Below are 18,020 nucleotides of genomic sequence, written 5' to 3'. Positions count from 1 at the left end.
TGTGACAGATCATCTTCCATATTTTGTTTTTGTTTTTGTTTGCCAAACTCAGATGGATTTGCTGGATATCTGCAGATAATTCTGTTCTCATGTAAATCACTCTAATGCAAGCAAAAGATGCACATTTTGCCTGTTTTCTACAGGATTGTATATAGAATCATGCTCTAACAGTTCAATCGGAGCAATAATTTTGTTTAGGAGGTAGTTTGTGGTTTGAATTTGAGTCCGCAGGAAGGGAATCTTACAATGCTGTGAACATGACTCGTCTCGTACTGATTCTTCATACTGGGGGGTTCTCCTTCAATTTCATTTTCCCCTTAATTTCAGAGAAACGAATTGAAAATGAGGCACAACGGCGGCGATGAGCCGAGGAGCATGAAGGCAGCCTGTGATGAAAAAAGGGGGGAAGAGAATGACGAGCCGTAGCAGGCGAGCGGGGGAAGAACAGGGGGAGGAGGAGGAGGAAGACAGAGAATCAGACAGTCATATGAACGGCTCGTATAGAGCTGCCTCCTAATGACTCCCACTGTGCCATTTTTACCAAAGGCGAGGATTACCATTAAGCCTGAGTCACATCTTCTCACATGATCCTCCATCCTGCCCAAGGTTTGTTCGCACACAGGCACAGATGTGAGCGCACAGCGAGTGAATAGGAGCCAGGGAGGGCGGTGGGCTGTGGGGGTTGGTGGGGGGGGGGATGAAAGGGAGGTCAGCTGAGCGGCGGTCACGGGACTCACAGACGAGAAATTTACACGTGTAGCCCCCGCAGCACATCAACGAACTCGATTTGAAGAGAAATTCAATTTAAAATATCAATTGTAGCAACAAATTAGTTAGATTAGTTCTGTTTATCGTGCATGTATGGAGAAGGTAATCAAGACATCTGGATTATACAATCTGAATTTGCTGACAAATTGGCGAAAGAAGGGAAGTGTTTTAAGTGTCGCTCCGTGTTTTATGGCTCAGAGTAAACTGCCTCGAAGTTTGGGAGGAGGATGATAAAGATAAAAGCTTCATCTAGACTTAATCAAAGGACAGTCAGCAAATCACGGGCTCTGAAATGTGACCTTAAGACACTGCAGAGCAATTTCAGGTCAATAGCACTTTGAATTATTTAATACCCGGATGTCTGTTATGATAATAAATCATCGAAAATTCATTTAGAGCCCCGGTACGACTTTAAGGTCAAAATAATTTATAATCACAGCTATAACCGTATTCATCTTAATATATATTTTAATAAAAAGACATAAAAGATGAGTACTCCTGAAAAATAAGTTCTTAAATGGCTCTAACAACCTTGCTGTGCTAACAGGCCTCTGGGTGGTTCTCAAGGGGGAACATGGGAACTCCGCTCACATGAGGAATGTGGACGCACTTTAAAATTTACTACATGAGAATGAGCTTAGTGGTAGCTTTGTGTAATCCCCACCCGTCCCGCCCCAATTATAAAACGATACATCCCGGCTGGTATTATAGCAGCCAATGTGAAACGCATGTGACTGGGTTAAGAATCTTTGCCTCTCCTTGTGTGGAGTCACACTGCTCCCCTCAGAAAGCGCCTGCATTGTTATGACATTGTTCCCTGTGCCCGAGGCCGACTGTATTTAAATGATTAATTACTCGACAGGAAAATAATTCACGCCGGCAGCATAATGTAGCGGCGGCAACTTTGTGCCACATGGACGCACATTGCTTACGCAACAACATGAATCCTTATAAGTACTCTTCCTGCAATCCTCTACAACAGAACTCCAAAAATAAGCTAAAGAAAAAAAAAAAAGAGGAAAAGCTAAAATCAATCTCAGCATTTGTTAACGATGCCTTCCGGTATGATATGCAGTGAAATGTTCTCCTTGACTCTTTAAATCTGCAGAGAGATCTTTAATCCTCTCTGTCACGGCGTTTCCCTGCAGACCAATGTTGGCAAAAGCCTGTCACTTCTCATGGCGCAGGATTTGTGCAGCCTTCATCATGCATGCTTGATGCTAATGACTTCGCCAGCGAGGTTTCACCTCTGCATGGCGGAGCTCTTGGCCCAGAATGGACCCTCCGGCAGGCCGCCTTCAGCCCACGAGCCATATGTTTGCCACTGGAAGGCGTATTAAGAGGGCTAGCTTGAGCTGTGTGATTTTCCAAAAACTCATACCTTCATCACTTTTCTCCTCTTTTATGTTTCGGTGAAATATGCGATGCTCTTACCTCTGGGCTTCAGAAGGTTTTTACAAATCAAAACCCTCAGAAGTTAAGCAGGAAAAATCTCTCTCTGGTGGAAATGTTAACAAGAGCAGACATCTGAAACATGACAAGGAGAGTCTCTGAAGTCAGTGTGTAAAGTATCATAAAGTGGATCAGCTTAAATGAAATACAAACAGCTCAAAGTTCTACTTCAGAGCCGCATCACTGCTCTACATCTCCGCTGCCATCTGATGTGGCGGCTTAACGGCATTATTGGCAGCTTATTTCTTCAAGCGAAAACAAACGTAATTATTTACATCTAAAATTGTCACATCGTATCGTCTCTTTCTCAAGATTCAATGATCACTGTATGTTGTTCCTTTTCACTAAAATCCAGTTGCCGCTCTCAGATCCATGCTGCAGGACGCTTTGCATCACGGGAAGAGACTTGAAAAATGCGTACCTGATGCTGCCCTAGATTCCTCTTCCTGAGGGTTATCACTGTAGGTTTTGTCAACAAAAACAATCTTTTCACTTTCTGCAGAACTGCCTCGAGGTGAGCAGCGCTCCAAACCCATCACGGCAGTGCCACTTATATCATGGGCTCATTTAGAGTAATCAAAGGTTTTTTTTTTGTTCTCACCCGGCCCCCTTCACCTGCAGAACAGTAAACACACGAATTCAAAGGCACAAAGGGCTTCACAGGCAAGGCAAACAGGGAAAATGTCACTTTTGAAGTGAAGTGGCTGTGTGTATTTCTCAATAATCAGTCGCATTCACGGCTCATCATAATTCCTCTATTTCCAGGAAAACAAACTCACGGCGCCTCAGAAATGTGCCGCCTGCCTGATCTCTCAGGCATGACAGAGCCATCGACGGAGCCATCGCACGCCTCACACTAATTACGGCGAATGACACTGATCACCCCCTTGGCCCGCACTTCAACCACCTGGTCGGAGATAAAGGGGCTTTAAAGTGGAGAGGGGCCAGCTTTCGTTCCGCTTTCCTTTCCTTTCCTGCGTGGAACTATTAAAACAGATCCACCTGTGGGGGTATTACCAACCAAGTTTACTCTGCAAGGAGAATAAACCAGCAATCCTGGACCACACTCAAAATGACTGTGTTGAAGCAGACGGATGAATGGGTGGATTGACTGATTCGTGGACGGATGTGTGTGGTCCAGCAGAAAGCATTGGGAAGCTTGGAGGATGCTTTTTCAATTTTTGATGTAAAATCATGAAAATTAAAAAAAAAAAAAAAAAAAAAGTTCAGTTTTGAAGTCGTATTGATTTGTTTTTGTTTTTTTTAGCACAAAGTAAAAATATAATGAAGCCAAGTAAAAGCAATGAAGTAAGTAAACAACAGTAGTAGACTACATGCCGAGGCGGAGAGTGGGTCTCAGTACAGAGGGGGCGGAGCATTCTCAACGGGCCCATATGATAGTAATTTTACCATTCAAACAATACGTCATGCTACCATCAAACAACACACTAATGCTCACTTTTATTGAGCCAAGCAAACCTATATGCCTCAGAAAGCAGAATAAAGTCACAAACCAGTTCACAAACTTGTTCTGAAGAACAAATACACATACGCACGCCCACACATACACACACAAAATCAGCCTGACAGGTGTCAATCTAAGAGCGTCCGCTGCCCATGGTGCTGAAAACTCAGGTAAAAGCTCACTGGCTAAATCTGTACCATCTTTGATACAGTTTAAATAGAAAATGAACACAGCTGGTCTAAAATTACACAATCTATTCAGATAGATATAGACACAGCTATCTATATCTTTTGGAATTCACAAATATTACAGAAAAAAAAAATAGAGTCTGTGGTCTCTTATAGCTGAGAGCAACACAAAGCACATTCAAATAGGCAGGTGTTTAAGACCACAGCATTCTGATAAAGATAATATTTTTGAAGGTTTCACTGACTCACCAGTGGCTCCGATGTTAGGTTTTGGGTAGTACCGCTAGCGGCTAGCATAGTGTTTAGCATACTGTTTAGCTTCCCTCCAAAGAGTTCAGATCAAGAGCAAAAGAAAAAACTTGTTCATGCCGCACAGTCAATCAGCGCTGGCTTACATCTCTGATGCATTCATGGACAGTCGTAATGTAAGAATTGGCAAATTGGGGCCCTCAATCATATGCGTATACCTTCTCGCACACACTGCACATTTTATTATAATAATTTATTTACGAGTAAATGTGAACACATCACATGAAACGGGGCCCTATGACCTTGTGGGCCCTGGGGCGACCGTCCCCTTGACCCCACTCTGGCTCCACTACAGACTACATGTATATAAAGACTTAGAACATATAAAGGAGCTTTTGATCTCACTGGGTCCCAATGCCAAGTGATAAGATGATGCATGATTCTTGGTTGCTTTTTTCTGGGTTATAAATTTCCATTCAATGTTACTTTTTCTAAATCGTCAATAGGTGAGAATGCGCTCGTCTGTCTCTCTGCGTTTGACCTGGGATAGACTGCTGACCTTTCCATGGATGCCTGGCACGCAATCAAAAATGACTACTTATCCAAAACAAGGCGGAACTACTGTGAGAATTTTTGGTTAAAGCAGCAGAGCTTTCTCCACCACCCATTGGAGTAGATTGCACGTTGAACCTTTTACCTGTTCAGTCAGTTCGATTTGAATGGGGTTGTAAAAGCACAAAGACCTCTTGGATTAGTTTTTTTTTTTTTTTTTTGGTGGAATTCCAGTCATGCTCCCCTGTCTCACATGCTCCTGACAGTCAAAGCAGGCTTTGGATTGGAGGGGAGGAGGAGGAGGAGAGCGGCCTTCATGAGAAGTCAGATGACCAGAAATATGATCACATTAATAAACACACCAACCTTTGGGGCATTTTGAGATTAGATCCTGGCTTTGTGTCCACTAAGAGGGAGGGTTCAGTTTTATTTTGCCTAGAAATATTGTAGGTTATTTTGCATTTTGATTCAACAAACATCTGCATCTGTGCCAAAGGCTGGATAAGCAGATGGAAAAGAGAAAGAGAAAGAAAAAAAAAAAACACTTCACACCGTATTAATTTTCATAAACTGCTCATAAAAGCGAAGTGAGACGTTGCAGCACGTGGACGTGGGTGGCTGTACTCATTCATCATAATTTCTTTTTTTTTTCCCCCCTCAGATTGGTAATTAATTAGACTCTCTCCTATACTGTACTGCAGTTATTCAAGCAACTGCAGACGCCCGGTGACTTTTTAGAAGAATAGCACTGTGCATGACCGGATCACACAACCTTCTCTCCCTGCGTCCCAGTAGGAAATATGATGTTATGTGATGGGATCACGCGGGAGTCAGAAAAGCCGGGTAGTCATGCGCTAATCCGCTATTTAAGGTCGACGCTCCAGTGGTTTGGGGGGGAAATAGAAACTGGGGCCTGCATGGGCGCATGGAAGGGGAAAGCTTCACACTCTTTTTGCAGCAGTTTTCATTCCTGACGTGTTGAAGTGATGCACATTTATTCTCCCATCAAGGTTTAGTCGAAGTGTGCTATTTACAGGTGAATATCCAGTGACTCGACACCAGCTGCTGCCGTGCGTAAAATTATTTTTTTGGGGACGATGTTGCAGCTGTGCTTTCTGGTGCTCGCGTGCGCGGCGGCCGTGAGCGCCCAGTTCCCCAGGGAGTGCGTCACCCCGGAGGTGCTCCGGACCGGACAGTGCTGTCCGTCTCCCCCAGGACTGATTAACGACCCCTGCGGCTCCAGCGCCGGGCGCGGACAGTGCGTGTCCCTGGCGGTGGACGCGCGCCCGCACGGGCCTCAGTACCCGCACGACGGACGGGACGACCGGGAGCGGTGGCCCGCGCGCTACTTCAGCCGCGCGTGTCAGTGTAGCGGGAACTTCAGCGGTTATAACTGTGGACGCTGCAGACACGGGTGGACCGGAGCCAGCTGTAACCAGAGAGTTCCTGTCGGTGAGTGCGTCTTTGTTGATCCGTTACTTGTGCAAAGGCGCTGCGCATTTTACCAATGCAAATGAGCAATCTACGCAGGTTTATATTTTGTTCATTTGCACACTATGAGGCAGATATGTATTGTTTAAGTATTTGCATATAAATCTGATCGGGATTTCTCTGTGTCCTCGTTGCATTTGGCTCAGTTAGGATCAGAGTATTTTTTTCCTAAATTAATCCAAATTAGAACTGAGAAATAATATGAAGGGGTACAGAAACTAATAAAAAAGTACCTTCATTACAGAATAAAACGCTGACAACTGTCAAAAATGTGCCTGTTTCGCATATTCCCTTCTTTCTTCCACTTTTCTCCCGCTCATTAAAACTGATCCCCCAATTAACGCATGACTGATTGAGCTTAATCCAATTATTTCCTCTGGCGCGTAATCCCCCCCGCAGTAAGGAGAAACGTGATGCAGCTCAGCGCGGCCGAGAAGCGCGCCTTCGTGAACGCGCTGGACCAGGCCAAGCGCACCGTGCACCCGGACCTGGTGATCGCCACGCGCCACTTCTCCAGCATCTTCGGGCCCGACGGGAACAGCACGCTGTTCGAGAACATCACCATCTACAACCTGTTCGTGTGGACACACTACTACTCCGTCAGCAAGACGTTCCTCGGCGCCGGGCAGCCCAGTTTTGGAGGAGTGGACTTCTCCCACGAGGGCCCCGGGTTCGTGACCTGGCACAGGTACCACCTGCTGCAGCTGGAGAGAGACATGCAGGTGAGGGCCACACACACACACACATACACAGTCCTGATTATGTTTCTGTCCACGTTGGAATAATTTTCATATCGACAGTTTTAATTTTCCAATACATCACCGCCTAATAGCCCCCCCTCCTCTCAGCTTCCCCAGCTTGTTTGTTTTGCGTAAAGCAGCTGTATTGGCGAGGAAATCATAATTGACGAAGCAATGTCACGCCTTAATAGGCGAGCTGAGCTCGGAATGCGACTTGAAGCATTTTTTTTTTTTTTTTTTTTTTTTTTTTACCGGCTGAGATTGGATTTGATCCGCACGCAAGCCCCATTGGAGGAAAAAAAAAAAGAAAAAAAAAAAACAACGGCAGCATTGAGAGGAGATATTAAACTGCGCCGATCACTGAAGTGATGTGTGGAGAATTGTAACAATCCCACCCCAGTGCAGCGGGGTTGAGTTATCCAATGGATCACAATTAGTGGGAGAGAACGAGGCTGATTCCCTGTCAGGCTGCAGGACTCCTGCAGAGACTCCATTCTCATCATGTGCGAGTTTTCTTACATTTTCTCCTTTTCCAAGCCATAAGTGTTTCCACTTAAAGTCTGAGCCAGAGCTGGAAAAAAAAAAAACATCTATTGGAAATATCATCAACACAAAGAAGAGCGGGAAGTTTGTCAGTTTATACAGTAAATCATATCTCATGAGTCCAGACCTACATTAAAATATAACTCTTTGGAGTTTTTTTATGGCATTCATTGTGATATTTTGTAAATCTGGACTTTTTTACTTGAAGAAAACCACAAGAATGAATGATAATAAGGGAGTAGGGCAAATCACAGGTGAACAGAATGACTATTTTGCTGAGTTTCATGAATATTTTTACCTTTAAATCCTGTTCTGATATATTTTCTCCATCTTCAGGTCTTTTGTCGTAGTGTAAGGTCCTGAAGATTGCACTTATTAAAAAAATAGTATTACATTTGTCATTTTGCTCAAAAAAAGTGGCACCCCTTCGAAATGTATGTGCATTTTGAAATGTTTGCCTTCAAATCAACATTGAACACACCACATGTGAAGGCATTACAAACCTCAAAAATTGTATCTGCAAAGGCTGCTGCTAAATCAATTTCCATGCTTTGCACAGTTATTCATTCACTGTGAACTGATCTCGTCGAGACTGAAGCCAGAGAGGAAATAACTTAATCTATTCAGTGCATTTTTACACCATTGCTAAGGGAGACTTCTTGGATTATTAGGTATTACTGAGGAAGCTGAAACGAAGCCGGGAGCAGATGAAGTTTTGTCTCGGTGCTTCTGCTTTCCTGCCTCGGTTTTCACACTCATCCGCTCCACCTCCAGGACATGCTGCAGGACCCCTCCTTCGCCCTGCCCTACTGGAACTTCGCCATCGGCGGAAACACGTGTGACATCTGCACGGATGACCTGATGGGAGCCAGGAGCAGCTTCGACATGAACTCCCTGAGTTCCAACTCCATCTTCTCCCAGTGGAGGGTGATCTGTGAGAGTGTGGAGGACTACGACACTCTGGGAACCATCTGCAACAGTAAGACTGTTATTTACCGTGGTCACCTTTATTCTTCCAGTAGCTTATGTTCTGTTTTCTGTCTCTTAAAGGCACTGAGAGTTCTCCCATCAGAAGAAACCCGGCAGGAAATGTTAACAGGCCGATGGTCCAGCGTCTCCCAGAGCCCAAAGACGTAGCAGACTGTCTGCAGGTTAACACATTTGATACGCCGCCTTACTACTCCACCTCTTCTGAAAGCTTCAGGAACACCATCGAAGGTGAGCAGCAGCAAAGCCTGATCTTTGTCTTACGGATTTGCTCCAGTTCTTGACTTTACGTCTTGTTTTGTCAGGCTACAGCGCCCCCCAGGGGAACTACGACCCCGTGGTGAGGAGCCTGCACAACCTGGCCCACTTGTTCCTGAACGGGACGGGAGGACAGACTCACCTCTCCCCCAACGACCCCATCTTCGTCCTGCTGCACACGTTCACCGACGCCATATTTGATGAATGGCTGAGGAGGCACAGTCCAGGTGCGGATTCTCTTCTTTTTCTTTTTCTTTTTTTCATCAGTGATCTGTCTTTTTCCTGCTGCATTTAGAGTAACTTCTCAGGCTTTCCTTACAGATTCAGCCGTGTATCCTGAGGAGAATGCACCTATTGGTCACAACAGAGGCTACAACATGGTTCCCTTCTGGCCTCCAGTGACGAACTCGGAGATGTTTGTGACTGCGCCCGAAAACCTTGGCTACTCCTACGAAGTTCAATGGCCCGGTACCCGTTTTCTCATCACTTCCGCCACACACATAAAGACCTTTAAAAGTACTGATCATCTACCTCTGCCTCTCCAGGTCAACCTTTCACTCTCACGGAAATCATCACGATGGCGATCGTTGCCGCGCTCGTGGTCGTCGCCGTCATCTTTGCCGTCACCACGTGTGCGGTGCGTTCCCGGTCGTACAAGATGGAGGGCCACCAGCCTCTCCTCGTGGATCAGTACCAGCGCTACGACGACGACAAGAGCCAGTCTGTGGTCTGAGCCCCGCCGGCGTGCCTCCTCTTGTCACAGATCCGCTGATTTTGAATCTTCATGCTGCATTCTTGTACTTTAATCTAAAAAAAAATGTTTAATTTCTTTCAAAATAGCAAAGATGTCAACAGCTACTTTTAAGTTTTCGCTCACTGGGGAGTTGTTTTTAATGAGAGGCTTGAGATAGGATAGGGTGAATAAAAATTGAAGCGATCAGATGAAGATTGGGTCTGTAGGATGATTGTTAGCTCAATTGTCAGGTGTAAATAACAGGAAGAGATCCTGTAACATTTTAAACACAATTTCTAAAAGCCCAGAAACAGATGCAACAGCGATCCCGGTGGGTTTTGTGATTTTTATGTTCATTTTCAGTTGCAGAACTCAATGTGCCTCATGCCAATAAGCAGAAGTGACCACAAGGGGGTGCGGCGGTTCAATTTCTGAATCTCCTCCAAACGCACCGTTAGTATGAGAGAAAGATGCTTTGTTTTCGTTTGTTTGCTTCCTTTTTATTCCTGAAATGTCGCCAATAAAAGAAGAGATGGTGGTTATTCAACAGAAATGTAGCAAAAAAAAAAGTGTCTTCAGGTTTTATTTCCCTGTGTTTTTTTTATATAAATAAATAAACAAAAACATTTGACATTGTCGTAAATGCTATTAAACGTTTACATTTATACACAAGAAGCTGCTGGATCATGTCACTGAATAAAGATTGTTGCTTCGGACACTGCTTTGCTTCACCTGCTTGGCGGAGGACGCGCACTGGAGACGCACCACGTTAAAAAAAACATTATTACACCAAGGAAACACGGTGATTGACAGCAGACATCTGTGCCTCTGGACTCCCACTGCTTCTAAATTGTTAGTCATGGTAAAAAAAGAAAAAAAAAAGCCTGTGTTTAGTTCAGGAAGTGGTTGTTTCCCACATGCCGGTGACGCCTCACCTGTCGGGTGTCTGGTTTCATCCGCCGCTCCTCTGATGGGAGGGTCCTCTTTACGCACGCTGCCATCAAACTGCCCCGGTTGGTTGGTTGGTTGGTCGGTCGGAATGAACTGAAGGGTGAAAATGGGAGGTCTGTGCGTGCACAGATTGTGAAGTATCTCCGACTTCGCGTCAGTGTTAAAGCTGCTTCATAAAGTTGTAATGAGCGCCGGCGCCGCGCTCCTCGCCGGATGCATTACGCGCTCTTTAGCTCGGTTACGCACTGACGACGGCGTCTGACAGCCCCGCGATGGACGAGGACAACAGCGTCCTGCCCGAACTGAGGGATCTGGAGACGAAGTTGGGTCGAAAAGTCCCCGATAGCCTCTTTCGGTCGCTGGCTGGAGGGAAAGCCGGAGACAAGCACGACAAGCCCGCCGCCGCGCGCCTGGTGAACGGGAAGTGTTGGACGAATTCTGCAGACCTGAAGAGGCTGGAGAGCAAAATGCAATTCCTCAAACAGGAAATGGTGAGCAGCAAACCTTTACTTTTAAGTTTTTAATTAATGAATAAACTGTTTTGGATCGGATCGTGTCCAGTTAAAGTATTAAAATATGTCAAAACTTTACGCAGAAAGTTACCTTATCTGTAGTTACTTTGCATTGCATGTCTAATGTTGAGCTGTGTGCTCTTTATACACACAAGTTTAACAAGGTCGATTATGACTCATCTTTGCACACTCATGCCACATAAAATGACCAGCATGCTCTTGTCTCACGTATGCATTCATGGTGAATCTGCCCAGAGTGACAGGATGCGCCTGAGCTGCACGCGGAACAGAACAAGTCCACATATATCAACATGTGGTTGTCAAATGCCAGAGAAAACAGTCTGTTTCTAAGAATTGATTGTGGGAAACAGATTATGGTCGGACCACACTGAGCAGAGACCTTTGGATGAGCCATAAAAAGTCAGAACTCGACGCATCTGAAGCATAGTGGAACCGACTGTCACGAAAACAGAAGTAGGTTCAACTGTAGGTTCAGTTTGCACAACCTTTCTTCATGTTCAGACAGCTCAGGAAACCAGTGCAAGTTCCTTTTGTTTATGTTGTCATATCAAGCTGTTACAACTTTGGATCAAGACTGTGCAGTGTTTACTTGACTTTAAAGTTCATCCAACTGTTTTGTCATCCAGTATTAATGTTCTAACTTTATTATATTAGAAAATGTGTCTCTGTTTCCAGCCAGTTAAGCCCATTTGCTGAAATTACAAAAACAAGCCCAATGTGTCAGATTAATTGGATATCCATGTTTATGCTAGTTTCTGTGCTAAAAACTGTGTAAAGGATCTGTCATGAGGGAGATACTGAAGCCTTGCCGGACGACAAACACTCACTTTAAGGTCACCAAAGGTATTAGGATTGTTGAGCAGATGGCCCGATTGACCGAGTTTTGTCTGCCGGAGGAGGGCTGTGTCATACCGAGCCAACTGACCGACCGCCTGGGACTTTGTGTTGATAGGATTAGATTTATTGTGTTGTGAACGACCGTTTTTAGACTTGTAATCAGCACATTTCGACTCCTTCAATTAGGAAGTACTTAGAGTCTCTTACAGAGCTTCTTCAATGTGATTTGACAGATGAGAAAGAACAAGTGGCCAATTAGAAGAAAAAAAAAAGACATGTTCAGCGTAATTCTGTCAGTCATATCTGATAGTTACAGAGCTTATTTCCAATTTGCACCATCAATGCTTCCTTGTTTTTGCGGCCGTCTTCACAGCTTAAGCACTAATCCAATCAGACTGCTCTGTTTTGGTGTGTAAAGGTTTCTTCCACACACTCAAACAACTCTGTTTAGTCTGTGTTTTGAGTTATTTGGGGGACTGAAACAATGTGCAGCCTATCAAAGGACCAAATTACTTTGGCAAATAAGGTCAGGCTGGATCTTTGTCGAGCAAATTGAGCATGTTGTACCGGGTTATCGTTCTGCACGGGCAACATTATGCGGCACTAATTGCGAGGCCCTAATTCATTTTGTGAAACGGAGCCACTGGTGACATCCCATTACCGCGAGGCTGGCGGAATTCCTGTTAAAGTCCATCTGCGAGGGTTCTCTCGGTGTGTAAAGCAGGTGGTAAAACTCGCAAGACAAACACACCGGCAGCAAAGGGAGCCAGAAGACGGGCTGGTTGCAAATCCGCAGCAAAGAAGAGGCCGTTGTGTGGAGCCAGCTGTCTGGGACGCCGCACCAGCCACGTCTGCCTTGTGCAGGATGTCACAGCTGCCCAGCCACCATTTTTCATTCCGACGGGGTTTGTGTGTGTGTGTGTGTGTCGCCCGGTCGACGCAGGGGAATCCCTCCGCGTGGCTCTACAGACTGTCCACTTCCAGTGAATGGATTGGCTTGTCAGAGGGGACAGTTCAGTCAATGGTCATACTGTGTTAAGAAGGATTATCTGTCGTTCATTACCCTGGATGAGAACTTCTCTTCTGGCTCGGCTGCTGCTGCTGCTTTCAGTCTTTTTCCGGTGCCACATAAACGACATGACACAACAAGGACTGATATCCTAAACAAAGTGGAACACTGTGTTCTCACCGACACGTCAGACGTTGGGAAAACAAAACAACAACAAAAAAAACTTGAGCAGAGCAGAGAAGCTGCTATTTCCAAAGGTCACGTGTGAGCTTTAACCATTTGTCTCAGTGACGTTCTGACTTTTAACTGTATTCAACAGTTAAGTTGGTATACATATATTCGGAAATTTGAGGAGTGCCGAGGCAGAGCAGAACAGTTGTCATCACTGACAGTGGTGATTTGGAAGTCTCGCTGTGTTTGTCAGCTTCCCTGTCTTTCTTGAAGCCTTGACCCGCAACACTGAGGGTATTTTTAGGCATTACGTCTTATTTTCCTCCTATTTTACACCCATAACTACTGTTATTGTGTCCTGGGCTCTAAAGTGTGGATGGCTGACACTGCTTATTGCACTCTTTTGGCACTCGGGGGACGGTAGCTCCTCATCAAAATAACACTGTAGGACTTACAAGACTAATTCCAGAAGACGATTCTTCATCAGTATTTTTTCTTTCTTTTCCCTCTCTCAGGCCAACCTGCGAGCCATTGACGTGAAGCTGATGCAACAGCTCATGTCCATCAACGAGGGCATCGAGTCCATCCGCTGGATGATAGAGGACAAAGGGGGCGTGGCCAGCCAGGACGGCAGCCTGACGGGCAGCCTGTACAGCCTATCGGACAGCCAGGACGGCGCCTCGCTGCGGGGCAGCCTCAGCAGTCTGAACGACGCCAACAGCGACGGGCTGGACAGCCTGTCGGTGGGGAGCTACCTGGACACGCTGGCGGAAAGCCTCCCCGACGACCCCTCGCCCACGGGCCTCGACTGCTTTGTGGAGAAAACTGTCATCGACGGCGAAGCCTTCAGCAAATCCCCCCTCAAAGCGAGGGTGGAGTCGGATGAATACTACTGCTTTGGATAAGGTTGAAAAGCTAAGCGCGGTGGTTATAAAGACTACTGAGACTCCAGTTTGTGCAGAAAGGCTGCATTTTAAACACAATTGTTTGGGTTTTTTTTCCCCTCATGCTTCATTTTGTACCTTGTGTTGGTTTGACCGTCGCTACTTAAAGTCACACCGAAATGCAGGTGGAAGCAACTTAAAAGTGTCTTAATATATTTTAATGTTACTGTAATAATTCAGCGTTATATTTATTGAAGTTGGGAAATCAAACTAGTAGGATTAAGCTGAAAATTCCATTTCATCTGGAGGACTTCACTCTTCGCTATCAGCTGAGAGTAGATTAGGATTTAGCAGCCATTTGGAAAAATTGGCCGTTTTGTGGCTCGAGAGGCTGAACCGTTTCAAGTGGCAGTGTGTTTAAGTTTTAAGTGTTACAGCAAGTGCAATTTACTCCGCTGCCAAAACGCCACCTCCCATCCCAAACACGTCAGGCTTTTCACTCTTTTTTTGTTTTCTTTTTCACCGGCGGGACGTTAAACGACCGGCGTTGCAGCGCGTCGTCTGACACCCACGGGATTAGTTGCACATTCGAAGCACGATTACTTGACTGAAAACCAAAGCGATTCGATTGTCTTAAAGATAATTTAGGCCTGAGGCAAAAAAAAAAAAAAAACGCCTCGACAGCAGATGGGAGATTTACTGGTGGGGGACGTATGTGAAACACATGTTTGCTCTGTGGGCACATTTTAATTCTCTGCTGTTAAAAGGTTTAACGGGACCTGTGCGTTTGCTGTACATAAACTATGTTCTAGCTTTAAATCCCCGATGTTGGTCTGACGTTTGTATCTCATCCAGCTGTTTTTTTGATTACAACTCACCTTGTGTTGGAAATGAAATAATATATTGTGATTTTTGCTCATAACGTGTTAAGTTTTTGTTCATTACAAACTTCATGGGTCGATTTTTATTTTTTAAATCAAGTCTTGTTAATGAGATGGAAAGCGAACATCACGCTCGCTGTTTTTTTTTTTTGTGTGTGTGTGAATTTAGTTTAAAGATATTCGTAATGAACTCCCGAGTTTGTGTTGCTCTGCTTAATGTGGCGGAGAAAATGAGCCTCGTTAATGCTCTCTGTTAAAACGCAAAACCCAAAAGGATGCTTCTAAATTCGGAGCGCGGCTGCTTGTCTGTGCTCTTTACCATTTCCAAGCCGTTAACAGATGGACGATATCTGGGCTGAGAAAGAACGAGCGTGATCACAGATGACGAGTCAAGTTACCAGAAGTTTCCTCCTCACGTTGGAAAATAAACAACCCGAATCGAAAAAAAAATTGGAAGCGAAATCCAAACAATGCAGAGCATCCGAGAAGGTCCGTGGTGTTTTTCTCATTTGTAATTCATCTCGGCGGCTTCTTATCTTTCATGCCATAATTGAAGTTCCAGACGGAGAATTGCAGGCAAAGTCATTACAGGGAAGATGAGAACCTTGGTCTCTTTGGCTTGCAAATGAATGAGTGGCCGTGGGCCACTGGACTCCGGCGGCTGTTTGAAACGCTGCCTTGATGGATTAATCATCAAAAATTCGCTTTGTCAGAAAGGCTGTGGGTGTTTTCTTCAATAGATCATGTCGTGTAAAAATAGCACCGCTGTTTTGACCACAAAATGACACTTCTAATGTTGCATCAGGTCCAGACAGATATAATCACTTGATCCGGGCACATTAAGCGTTCTTGCAACTTTGTCTCACTCCAAGTGCAAAGCTGCTTTGTTTGGTTTTACGCTGCCTTTCCTTATCTCCAAGGCTTTGGCCAACTTAAGCTCCTCCTGTCAAGCTGAACCAGGCCGAGTCCGGGAGCCCTGTGAGCGGCGGCGTGACGTCCTCGTCAGCGCTTCTGTTACAGACGCGAGCTCTTTCAGACTCCCCTAAATTTCATGTCCTAACAAATGTAGCCATGTAATGACTGAGTGATGGCTAGTACCGCCGTGGGGAGAATGTTAAGACTGGAGCAAGTGGCCTTGAAATAATTGGATGCACAGAACAGGTCCGGTGAGTTTCGGGTGTAATAGGTCTGACTCAAGATTCCTGAGTGCTGCATGGTACACTACCCATGAACAGCAGTCGCCTTTTGGGCCGTTCCCTGCCCTTATAAGTCGACATTTCCGACATGAAAGGCAGAACCAAGACAATTGCCGTCCTTTTGCTGAAGCGCGCAGTCGTGATTGAAGAGGAAATGGATGTTTTTAACTTTGGCTTTTTCCTCGTCCCAACCAGATATGAAGTGGATGCTGCCTTATAATTCCTCCTCTTCAGTAAGTAAAGGCTATCAGTTTACAAAACAGTAAAGTTAGTCCAAGACTGTCGAGGCCTCCCATCGGCAATTATATCCACCCTGCGCTGAGGGTGAATGACATCCAGACTCTGTGGAAAGCAAACAAAAGAAAAAGGAGGGGGGGAAAAAAAAGTCTTCTGCTGTCCTCTGCACGAGGGAGCAGAGTACAAAACAATGATTTATTCATTCCGTTAGTTAGTCCTGGGTTGCTTCGCTCTGGCTGTAGTAATTACACCGCCGTACAGTCGAGACGGCCGCTTCCAGCAGGGATCCATTAGCAAATTAGACACTGGAGTTGGACCCGCGCCGAGAGATGAAGGGAAACCAATACCGTCTGGTATCTGGGAAACTGTCAGCACGCCAGCAAATGAGGATATGGGATATAGCTTTTCAGGAGTGGGGTTGAGGGGCGACATCAAAAGAGCCGTAGACGAAGTGAACCCCGCAGACAGGACGCCACAGATAGAGTCAACAAAACTTTCTCTATTCTGCTTTAATTAGCTTTTCTCTTGTTTGTGAGAACCCAATAAACATCACTTATATAATGTGATATATCCAAAAATATCCAAGTTTCAAGACTTGGATTGACCCTGTTTGACACACAGTGATGATTGTGATTGACAAAGCAGAACAGGTCCTCCATGCCGACTCCATTACACTCCCAGGACACATGTTGGAAGGTTATGAAGCCACGGAAAAGTTAATAAGGCCCGTCCCATCCTAAGAATATCTTGTTTCGTCTAGGAAAAGAACTTAATGAACGTCAAGGTTAGCCACAAGCCCGTCGTCGTTCTCCTCGTGGGATTTTCTGTTCCGCTGACGCGATAAAGGCGTTCGGCTTCATATCACGCAAGGACTGGATTCTCCTTACAAATGGGAAAGTCACACTTGACTCACATGTATGTTGGGAAAACATCCGTTCTGGCAAGATAAAGCCCTGAAGGATCTCCAAATGGCGTCCTGCCAAGCCTCGTGAAGCGCCGCTGCTCCTGGGAACCGGCCGAAGACGACACTGGAAACCGTCTCCGTCAGTGCAAATATTAGACGCTAACAATGGTGGTCGTCCCTCTCTTAAATCACTCCGCCGAGCTTCTACGGAAACACCGTTTAGAAGCTTCTGTAAACATGACACAGAAAACATCTGAGAAACCCAAACAGAGGGAGAGCAGACAGCTGAGAACTTATTGCCCTGCAGCCCGGTCAGGCCGCATTCCATTCATAATTCACAGAGCTATTTCAATCACTATAAACATAAAGGCCGCCTGATTATTTATCAGATGGAGTTAAGGCTACGATTCGGCTTATGAGAGCGATTCCCTTCCATTTTTGTTCTCCCCCAGTACTCAGGAATCTCTCAGGAATCATCAAATCACTGTGGTTGTTTTCATTTTCCGGACACAGGGAACAAGTTGTTTCAGCTTCATTATCTTTCGCTGATCCAGACTGTTTCACACACTTGAGCATTTTCAGTTAAATTCACAATCTGTATTAGTCATAGATATCAATGTGTTTCATTAGTATTTTCAATAAATCTTCACTATGGAAACACTGAACTACCAATTACTAAAGATTCTACTGAGGCCTGTTGTATACGTTTACAGTCCTTTGCTTGCAACGTTATTAACTTCCTGTATTGACTTCGCTTTTGTTTCAGTTGGACGGCGACCAACATGTAATAGCTCAATCGAAACGACGGCTGTTATCTGCTCTGTTGTTAAAGTTCAAACGGGACAATAGGACTTTGTAAACTGCCAAGTGACTTCTTCCGTATATATGTTAGTATATTTGTAGCCACAGGCTGCTTAGATTAAGGTCTGATTGTCAGTCTTGTGGGATTAGATCACTGCTTCATTGTGATATGGTGTGAGCGGGGAATCTA

General features: G+C 45.2%; 2 protein-coding genes across 2 annotated transcripts; both read left to right on the top strand.

The window, feature by feature from the left end:
• The first annotated feature begins 5,582 nt into the window (after positions 1-5,582).
• On the top strand, positions 5,583-9,448 carry LOC115384230 (5,6-dihydroxyindole-2-carboxylic acid oxidase-like). The gene is made up of 7 exons (XM_030086555.1): positions 5,583-6,126; positions 6,565-6,887; positions 8,223-8,427; positions 8,499-8,666; positions 8,741-8,920; positions 9,015-9,161; positions 9,239-9,448. The coding sequence occupies exons 1-7, from the start codon at positions 5,772-5,774 to the stop codon at positions 9,424-9,426; spliced, it is 1,566 nt and encodes a 521-aa protein (XP_029942415.1). The 5' UTR covers positions 5,583-5,771; the 3' UTR covers positions 9,427-9,448.
• A 1,015-nt stretch (positions 9,449-10,463) lies between these two features.
• Positions 10,464-14,506, top strand: lurap1l (leucine rich adaptor protein 1 like). The gene is made up of 2 exons (XM_030088166.1): positions 10,464-10,868; positions 13,443-14,506. The coding sequence occupies exons 1-2, from the start codon at positions 10,650-10,652 to the stop codon at positions 13,830-13,832; spliced, it is 609 nt and encodes a 202-aa protein (XP_029944026.1). The 5' UTR covers positions 10,464-10,649; the 3' UTR covers positions 13,833-14,506.
• Positions 14,507-18,020: the final 3,514 nt, after the last annotated feature.

Source organism: Salarias fasciatus, chromosome 3, assembly GCF_902148845.1.
Source record: "Salarias fasciatus chromosome 3, fSalaFa1.1, whole genome shotgun sequence".
Classification (NCBI taxonomy): domain Eukaryota; kingdom Metazoa; phylum Chordata; class Actinopteri; order Blenniiformes; family Blenniidae; genus Salarias; species Salarias fasciatus.
Note: the sequence above shows the minus strand (reverse complement) of the source record. Positions and strands in the feature narration are given on the sequence as shown.

Excerpts from the sequence above, each read along its gene's own strand:
- lurap1l (XM_030088166.1), top strand. The coding sequence starts at position 10,650 with ATGGACGAGGACAACAGCGTCCTGCCCGAACTGAGGGATCTGGAGACG. Across the intron at positions 10,869-13,442 it reads AATTCCTCAAACAGGAAATG|GCCAACCTGCGAGCCATTGA; the intron begins GTGAGCAGCAAA and ends TCCCTCTCTCAG.
- LOC115384230 (XM_030086555.1), top strand. The coding sequence starts at position 5,772 with ATGTTGCAGCTGTGCTTTCTGGTGCTCGCGTGCGCGGCGGCCGTGAGC. Across the intron at positions 8,428-8,498 it reads TCTGGGAACCATCTGCAACA|GCACTGAGAGTTCTCCCATC; the intron begins GTAAGACTGTTA and ends TGTCTCTTAAAG. Across the intron at positions 8,921-9,014 it reads GCTGAGGAGGCACAGTCCAG|ATTCAGCCGTGTATCCTGAG; the intron begins GTGCGGATTCTC and ends CTTTCCTTACAG.